We start from the raw sequence: 9,969 nt of genomic DNA on the forward strand, positions 1-9,969 counted from the left end.
AAATGACGTAAAAATATTTTAAAAAAATATTAGCTTTTGACCTTCATAAGTAGGACACGAGAATAGATAGATTATATGACCAGGCAGACATGTTCTGAGTCTGAGCAACGAGGTTTAAAACTTCTAGGTCTGAGTCTGATTGTAAGCAAACCTTGTAAGGGTGTAACAGATGACCTTCACTGTCTTTTTATGTTGTGGCGATAAGTTGACTCTTGGTTTAGTAGCAAATAAAGCAGAACCTGTCTTATTGAATATGGAGGTAAAGTCTTGTGATGATCACGAGATATGTGTGTTTGTTTTAAGGAAGGGTTATCGTGGGAAACATTAGATTATAAAATACGTATTACTAGTATCTTATTTCTGTGGACGACGTCTTTAGCTGTGTTTCTGCGCATACTGTGAATGGTTTCATCATAAATATTGGTAAATCACTACACAACCAAAGAGTTGATACCTAGCCGACGTTTCGACGACAGTCTGTCACCTTCCTCAGGGCAATACCTTTTGTTTCCACTTCGCACTGTGACAAGGTGTTGCTTCGCGTTGCAGCAGCGACACCTAGCTTTGCATCACGTTGCAGCAGCGACACCTAGCTGCAGTGTGAAGCAGAACCAGGTTATGTTCATTGGCTGTGTACACCAAAATGTATGCACTCTTTATTGAGATCTTACCCACTTTGTAGCAAATATAGCAGAACCTGTCTTATCGAATATGGAGGTAAAGTATTGTGACGATCACCAGGCATGTAATGAAGTGTCGTGGGAAAAATTAGATTGAAATTACGTACTACTAGTATCTTATTTCTGTGGACGATGTCTTTAGCTGTGTTTCTGCGCATACTGTGAATGGTTTCATCATATATATTGGTTAATCACTACACAACTAAAGAGTTGATACCTAGCCGACGTTTCGATGACAGTCTGTAACCTTCCCCAGGGCAATACTTTCTGTTTCCACTTCGCACTGTGACAAGGTGTTGCTTCGCGTTGCAGCAGCGACACCTAGCTGCAGTTTGAAGTAGAACCAGGTTATGTTCATTGGCTGTGTTAACAAAAATGTATGCACTCTTTATTGAGATCTTACCCACTTTGTAGCAAATATAGCAGAACCTGTCTTATCGAATATGGAGGTAAAGAATTTTGACGATCACCAGACATGTCATGAAGTGTCGTGGGAAAAATGATTATAATTAAAATTACGTACTACTAGTATCTTATTTCTGTGGACGATGTCTTTAGCTGTGTTTCTGCGCATACTGTGAATGGTTTCATCAAAAATATTGGTAAATCGATATACAACCAAAGACTTGATACCTAGCCGACGTTTCGATGACCGTCTGTCACCCTCCTCAGGGCAATACTTTCTGTTTCCACTTCGCACTGTGACAAGGTGTTGCTTCGCGTTGCAGCAGCGACACCTAGCTGCAGTTCGAAGTAGAACCTGGTTGTGTTCATTGGCTGTGTACACAGAAATGTATGCACTCTTTATTGAGATCTTACCCACTTCGTAGCAAATATAGCAGAACCTGTCTTATCGAATATGGAGGTAAAGTATTGTGACGATCACCAGGCATGTAATGAAGTGTCGTGGGAAAAATTAGATTGAAATTACGTACTACTAGTATCTTATTTCTGTGGACGATGTCTTTAGCTGTGTTTCTGTGCATACTGTGAATGGTTTCATCATAAATATTGGTAAATCACTACACAACTAAAGAGTTGATACCTAGCCGACGTTTCGATGACAGTCTGTCACCTTCCCCAGGGCAATACTTTCTGTTTCCACTGTAGGTGTTGTATCACGTTGCAGCAGCGACACCTAGCTGCAGCGTGATGTAGAACCAGGTTGTGTACACAAAAATGCATGCACTCTTTGTTGAGAACTTACTCAATTCCATTTTAAAGAAAATAAGTGACTGGTTGGTTAATTGGCCACGTGTAAACCGCCGTAGATTTAGCCTTTTATGCAAACCTATTATAGCTCCCGAGCCTATATTTGCGGAGAGGAGACTTGGGAGCTGTAATAGATTTGGATACCGGGCTACCGTATATTTCGACGTTCCTAGCACATCCCTCTTTGTTTACGCAGTTAACAATGACGGCCTTTATTTTCCAGAAATTCATTGGACAGGAGTAGATTATGGCTTGCATTTCCCTTTTTTTTCCGGACTGATTTGAAGTCCAAATGTAAATCCACCGGCGCCCGCTCGACCCCCAAATTAGCCCGGCAGCCACCGTTACTTCCTGCCACTCTTATGGTAGTGCATTCAAATATCTACGAACACACACCAATCCAAATAAACAGACATAAACACCGAAAACATAGTCCCCTTCCATGGAGTCAATGACATCATAGTTTGATGTGATCTTAATTTACTGATATCTATTGACCTAAGATTTGGGAGCAGAAACCACGGGCGTACAATCGTGGACCCTTTTTCGTAGCTGCTGACTATTGTGGCTGAAAACAGTAGGGAACCTTCCTGGTGTGAGTGGATCAAATAAATCTTTCCGGATGAGGCTTGTACTCGTCAGTAAAAACCTGGTGTGTCACGCAATGGGGCTGTTTACCGGGTATGCAATACAAACGCCCAAACAAAACGACACTGGCAAGCTGTAGTACGGAATCTGGCACCACGTCTACTCAACACTGATATCGTGCCCAGGAAACATGTCAGATTAAACTTAATCTCGTACACAGGGAACATGGAGGTCTTCACCTTACTTGAGATCATCGCGGTCTTATGGGTGACGTATTTAGTGTTTACCTGGTGGTTGGAGAAAGGACGTGTATCACAGGTCAGTTTGTTTTTTAATTTTGTTTGTTCAATTGCAATTTTTATATAAGAACACGATAAAGGCTATTTTCGTAAGTTCTATACCACAGGACCTTTTGTGTCAAAATGAAATCATATTGGCCGTACTTCGATTTAACGGCTAATGTTGTGTGATGCATTGTATTGTATTGTATGTATACATTGCATTCCATATGTACCTTACATTGCATTGGAACCAAGGTATGCACGTAATGTATTCAAGACTGTTACATATCTATTAATCTGCACGACTGTATGGTACAACGTATGACAACAACTATTAAATATAATGCAACGTAGAGAATAAATACATGATGAGAAGAAAATTGATAAATACATACTACCTGGCTCATACGTTTACCGCCTTTTGGGGCACAGGTAGTTATGATTGAAGGTAGCAGATTTAAGAGGATGATCACAACTGTATAATGGAGGAGTACCCGATGTGTGTACAAATTACCAGTATCGTGATTATATCAATTTTATTTACTTACGAGAAGTAACCGGGACATTTTGAGGGGTTTGACGAGGATGAAGGTAAAATACCCAGGTAATGACTCAGAGATACATAAGGTAACAGTTACTCAAGCAACTGGATAGATTTGAAGAGATCTTTGGAAGATTTGAAAGACTTTTTTCGAAGGTTTTCCGAAGATTATGGAAGACTTTGAAAATTTCTTTGCAAGATATTTGCATTTCTAAGCGGGGTTCTATTTGTCTACTAGCTGGCAGACAAAACCGTTGTAATCACCGGGTGTGACACCGGGTTCGGTAACCTCCTGGCCAGGCGGCTGGACCAGCTCGGCCTGCGGGTGTTCGCTGGCTGTCTAACCGAGGCAGGCGTGGCGGAGTTACGGCAGTCCTGCTCCGAACGGCTGCAGCCGATCCAGATGGACGTCACCAGCTCAGACAGCGTACAAGCCGCGTTCCGGGTGGTGGAGAGGGCTGTGGGGAGTAAAGGTAGGAATATTTGCCGATTGGACAGAATCTTCCAGCTTCTAATCTTTTACATTCTAGTCAGATGTTTCTGACCGACACACGCTATCCCCTCATTAATTGCTGATTTAGAGCCAAATAACTATGTAACTGTAAAGAATGGGGAAATTCTTTGATTCCAGTGGTTTCTATGATAAGATTTTAATACATGTAACATGCAATTCATGGCAGGCGAAACATTAACAGATAGATACCAATTATGCTAAAAGCATAATTGCCCAATCAATGCAAAAGTGCAATAATTCCTAAGTGGTAAATGATGGGAGGTTCATTCGAAGACTAAAGGTGTACATCGACATTCATAGATTATGTAATTATGAACGTCATTTGCATAACTTGTAAACATGTAAACAAGTATAATGTAATTTTGATACAAAAGATAATCAATGAAAATAGATGTATCAACGAGACAGAAAATGTACAAAAAAATCTGAATTTTCATGGAGGTTATAAGTATTCGAACTTTGTTTGATATTGTAATTAAGCTGCGAAACATTTCTATTTTCCTTCAGGTACTTAGCTTGTAGATGAATTAAGATAAACGTAATTTCCTTGCATAGAAATGACGGCGTGTGGTGAGTGGCATAATTTTCTTTTTCGTTTTTCCCAGGTTTGTGGGGGCTGGTGAACAATGCAGGCATTCTAGGTTCCGCGGTAGCAACCGCGGAGTGGGTAACTCTGTCCGATTATAAGGTTTGTATAGCCAGGTTTTCTGGCGACATTCTACGGTAACTGCAGTGAAAATTCCGGTTTTGATATCTCGTGTTTTGGACATGCTACGGTTGTGATGTTTGAGAGGTAGATAGGAACAGAGAGGAAGTTTGGTCCCCTAGGGGCTAGTTTTGTTGTAGTCTTTGAAAGAGGATAATTCAGAAAGGGATACATGAATCGTTATGATTTGTGGTATGAAGATAGCTTAAGTTAAGATTAATTTACATAATTGGATGATGATTATTCAAATCAGGCACTAATTTTCTTAATCAGTGAAAGCACCTTATAAATCTGACACATTGTACGGTAGAACTCTCAAACATATAATATATGAAACTGAGAAAGAGAGGAATATTCAATAGATATCAAATGAAGCTCTAATTTGCATAATTCCTGAGAATATACTTTCATAATGGTAAAATAACGGACGGGAACATTATAAGGCATAAATCATGCAAATTAGGGCCTTATTTACATAATTATTAGAATCAATTAGTGAAGTTAGACAGTCGTGGAACTCTAGATACTAAATTACTTTCTCTTTTATTCTAATCATCAGGCCGCCCTGAATGTGAACTTGTTGGGGATGATTGACTAAATACTTAATTACTTTCTCTTTTATTCTAATCATCAGGCCGCCCTGAACGTGAACTTGTTGGGGATGATTGACTAAATACTAAATTACTTTCTCTTTCATTCTGATCATCAGGCCACCCTGAATGTGAACTTGTTGGGGATGATTGACTAAATACTTATTTACTTTCTCTTTTATTCTAATCATCAGGCCGCCCTGAACGTGAACTTGTTGGGGATGATTGACTAAATACTAAATTACTTTCTCTTTCATTCTGATCATCAGGCCGCCCTGAACGTGAACTTGTTGGGGTTCTTGTTGACAAAATACTAAATTACTTTCTCTTTTATTCTAATCATCAGGCCACCCTGAATGTGAACTTGTTGGGGATGATTGATTAAATACTAAATTACTTTCTCTTTCATTCTAATCATCAGGCCACCCTGAATGTGAACTTGTTGGGGATGGTTAACTAAATTACTTTCTCTTTCATTCTGATCATCTGGTCGCCCTGAACGTGAACTTGTTGGGGTTGGTTGACTAAATACTAAATTACTTTCTCTTTTATTCTAATCATCAGGCCGCCCTGAACGTGAACTTGTTGGAGATGATTGACTTAATACTTATTTACTTTCTCTTTTATTCTAATCATCAGGCCGCCCTGAACGTGAACTTGTTGGGGATGATTGACTAAATACTTATTTACTTTCTCTTTTATTCTGATCATCATGCCGCCCTGAACGTGAACTTGTTGGGGATGATTGACTAAATACTTATTTACTTTCTCTTTCATTCTGATCATCAGGCCGCCCTGAACGTGAACTTGTTGGGGATGATTGACTAAATACTTATTTACTTTCTCTTTTATTCTAATCATCAGGCCACCCTGAATGTGAATTTGTTGGGGATGATTGATTAAATACTAAATTACTTTCTCTTTTATTCTAATCATCAGGCCACCCTGAACGTGAACTTGTTGGGGACGATTGATTAAATACTAAATTACTTTCTCTTTCATTCTAATCATCAGGCCACCGGGAATGTGAACTTGTTGGGGATGGTTGACTAAATACTAAATTACTTTCTCTTTCATTCTGATCATCAGGCCGCCCTGAACGTGAACTTGTTGGGGTTGGTTGACTAAATACTAAATTACTTTCTCTGTTATTCTAATCATCAGGCCACCCTGAACGTGAACTTGTTGGGGATGATTGATTAAATACTAAATTCCTTCCTCTTTCATTCTAATCATCAGGCCACCCTGAATGTGAACTTGTTGGGGATGGTTGACTAAATACTAAATTACTTTCTCTTTCATTCTGATCATCAGGCCGCCCTGAACGTGAACTTGTTGGGGTTGGTTGACTAAATACTAAATTACTTTCTCTGTTATTCTAATCATCAGGTCGCCCTGAACGTGAACTTGTTGGGGTTGGTTGACTAAATACTAAATTACTTTCTCTTTCATTCTGATCATCAGGCCGCCCTGAACGTGAACTTGTTGGGGATGATTGACTAAATACTAAATTACTTTCTCTTTCATTCTAATCATCAGGCCGCCCTGAACGTGAACTTGTTGGGGATGATTGACTAAATACTAAATTACTTTCTCTTTCATTCTAATCATCAGGCTTCCCTGAACGTGAACTTGTTGGGGATGATTGACTAAATACTTAATTACTTTCTCTTTCATTCTAATCATCAGGCCGCCCTGAACGTGAACTTCTTGGGGTTCTTGTTGACAAAATACTAAATTACTTTCTCTTTTATTCTAATCATCAGGCCGCCCTGAACGTGAACTTGTTGGGGATGATTGACTATTAGTAAATACTTAATTACTTTCTCTTTTATTCTAATCATCAGGCCGCCCTGAACGTGAACTTGTTGGGGATGATTGACTAAATACTAAATTACTTTCTCTTTCATTCTAATCATCAGGCCGCCCTGAACGTGAACTTGTTGGGGATGATTGACGTCACCAAGACTTTTCTACCTCTTCTCAAGAAGTCACGTGGTCGTGTCGTCAACGTCGGGAGTGCCGCTGGGAGGCTGCCCATGCACAGCAACACACATTACTCTGTCTCTAAATACGGCGTGGAGGCGTTTTCTGACTCCCTCAGGTGAAAACTACATTTTCTCGCTTTTCTGTGTAACTACGGCATAAGTGTGTACCGTGTCACGTCAGCTGGAGACTAGAAACTGGGGATTTTTCAAAAGCAACGACAAGTGATTTTTTTGACATCGACATATCGCGATGTCTCTGTACTCGGAGATGATGTTTTATAAACGTGGTCAATGCCTTACATAATGAACACTTAGAAGTACTATACTTACGCTTTGATGCAAATTTGACCGTCCCTTGCCCAGCTTGTCATTGACATCGTCAGAGCCAGAAACACTTCTATCATGAATGCTCATTCGTTAAAAGCTGCCAGAGTTTCAGCCCAGTAAAAATCGTAAATATTTGACCCCTGACCTCCCTCACGAAACAGCTGGCATCCTCACTTCCGCGCGCAATGCTATTTTCTTCCGGAGAATACTCCATCCCGGTTATAACCGGTTGCGTCACACAGGGCATGTTCCTGTATCCCTAATATAACCGGGCGAGGCAACTTAAGGATCTATTTTTTATGACTTATTATTCCGTGTCAACTCTCACAACTCCACTAGGTACCCTAAGACCACCACATCTAAAGCAAGTGTGTTCTCGAGGCCGTTTTAAGAATATCTTTAACACTTATTTTTTAAGCGTTTACCTTAACCTTATCTAGACCGGGGGGGGGGGGGGGGCAAAAGGTGCCCGCGGCAACTTTGACGTCCAATAGCTGCTGCACGACGTATGCTAGGACTACCAAACTAGTTGGCAACAATTTTATAGTAATAGTATAAGCTTATGATTTTTTGTGTTGCCATGGCAACGACTTTCTGGCATATTTTACAAAATTCACCAATTTCGGTTTTAACAATGAGGTCTCAAGGCTTTCTTGATCTACCACATTTGTTTTCCTACATCATTAAGATCCTGTGTTATCTAATGTAACTTTCATGATTAAATATTCATAAATTAAGCTAATTTGATGACGTCATCGGTCGAAATCCAAGATGGCGGACAACGATTAGTTAAGGTGTAAACAGGCTTTTCCCCTACTTCAGATTCGTCCATACCTGCTATGTTTTCAACAAAAAAACATTAAAATCAAGGTTTCTAGTCTATTTTGATTGTGTTTTGGGGTCTGAAGTAGCAAAAATTGTATTTCTAAAAAATTCTAGATCGCCAATCCAAGATGGCGGATCCCATGGGATGGCTGAAGCCTGAAGGCATATGACGTGATTCTATGACCTCATTTTGACGTCAACGCAGTTACCATTGGCAACAGAGGTCTTGTCAGACTTCATTATCAAAGAAATACCCTTTTTTGTTAAATGATCGGTTAATACCATCATGTATTACAGAAATTCCCTATTTACACGATTTTAACAAAGCAATTATATTTATGACGTCATAATTACGTCACATTACGTCATAACAAAACCAAAATTTCAGGAATTATTAAACTTTACATATACATCAGTCTATACAAATTTGGTGATTATACCACATACCGTTCTGAAATTATGGGGGGGGCCGAATAAGCCCCCCCCCCCGTCCAGGAAGTCTAAAAAAAGCCCGGTCTAGATAGGGTTAAGGATTTCTGATACTGCAAAACAGATCTCTTGAAATTTACCCTCTATTTCAATGCGGTGGTCTTGGTTACCCCGGGATTATGAGAGTCAACGCTATGTATTTTTTACAACATAGCGTTGGCTGAAAAGTTTTACAAACGCCAGAATTTACATATGAAGTATTTAACTTTTGGTTCGCCCAGGCGTGCTATGAGGTGCTTTGGGATCAAAGTTCACATAATCGAGCCTGGCATCTTCCGGACAAACATCAGCAACCTGGACATCCTCATTCGCGGTCTGGACGATAACTGGCAGCGGCAGAGTCCAGAGACGAGGGAGGAGTACGGAGAAGAGTTCCTACAAGCTGGTTAGTTATTAGCCCTTTCGCAGATTCGAGTACGCATGTGCAATGTCAAAGGTGAAGGCCCCTGAGACGTAAACATGCCGCCTTCCCATTGTTTTGGAAATCCAGACGATGTCGAGACGAGAACTGTTCATAAGCCAGGGGCCTTCGCCTTTGACACTGCACATGCGTACTCAAATCTACGAAAGGGCTTATTCAAACATCTTTGTGTGTTTAGGTTATGAGGTGTAGTTCCAGGATGCAAGATATTCTAAATACAAAATGATTCCTCTTACATGTAATAACATTTTGATAATGAAATATTTATTGACACAACAAATATGCATGCCCTTTATCTGAATAAGAATAAATGCCTTCTATTTCTATCGACAGCAAAGGACACCGTGGTAGCTATAGATCGGATTAAGGAAGATCCAGTAACTGTCGTTGATGCCATGGAGCATGCGCTGTGCGCTACCCATCCCCGGAGCCGTTACGTGATTGGCTGGAAGGTATGGCTGGTCGTTGTTCCCATTTCCTGGCTTCCCACGGACCTGGGCGACCTGGCGTATCGCCTAGTGCTACGGAAGGAAGCAACACCAGCGTCTTGTAAGAAGGATGAATGATAGTTGAAGCGTGTGATTTCGATGTTGATTTTAACCAAGAAAAAACAAAACTTCCATCCTCCCTAGAAAGTTAATTGAACAAATATATAATGCAATGTACGTAGTTTTAGCATGCTTCCAATGCATGGGCAAGGCGCTCCCTAAGCAATGGTGGAACATTACATTGTTACCATCTCAGCACCACCTCGTTAACCTTCAAATTTAGTTGATTTTACTTAAATTCATTCATGTTTGCAAAGGG

The 9,969-nt window shown here is 40.2% G+C and overlaps 1 protein-coding gene across 1 annotated transcript; it reads left to right on the forward strand.

The window, feature by feature from the left end:
- The first annotated feature begins 2,694 nt into the window (after nucleotides 1-2,694).
- LOC136429472 (retinol dehydrogenase 7-like) lies at nucleotides 2,695-9,728 on the forward strand. The gene is made up of 6 exons (XM_066419303.1): nucleotides 2,695-2,798; nucleotides 3,541-3,775; nucleotides 4,422-4,504; nucleotides 7,035-7,216; nucleotides 8,963-9,126; nucleotides 9,496-9,728. Exons 1-6 carry the CDS (start codon nucleotides 2,706-2,708, stop codon nucleotides 9,726-9,728), a joined length of 990 nt encoding a protein of 329 aa, XP_066275400.1. The 5' UTR covers nucleotides 2,695-2,705.
- The last annotated feature ends 241 nt before the right edge of the window (nucleotides 9,729-9,969 follow it).

This window comes from Branchiostoma lanceolatum, chromosome 3 (assembly GCF_035083965.1).
Source record: "Branchiostoma lanceolatum isolate klBraLanc5 chromosome 3, klBraLanc5.hap2, whole genome shotgun sequence".
In the NCBI taxonomy this organism is placed as follows: Eukaryota; Metazoa; Chordata; class Leptocardii; order Amphioxiformes; family Branchiostomatidae; genus Branchiostoma; species Branchiostoma lanceolatum.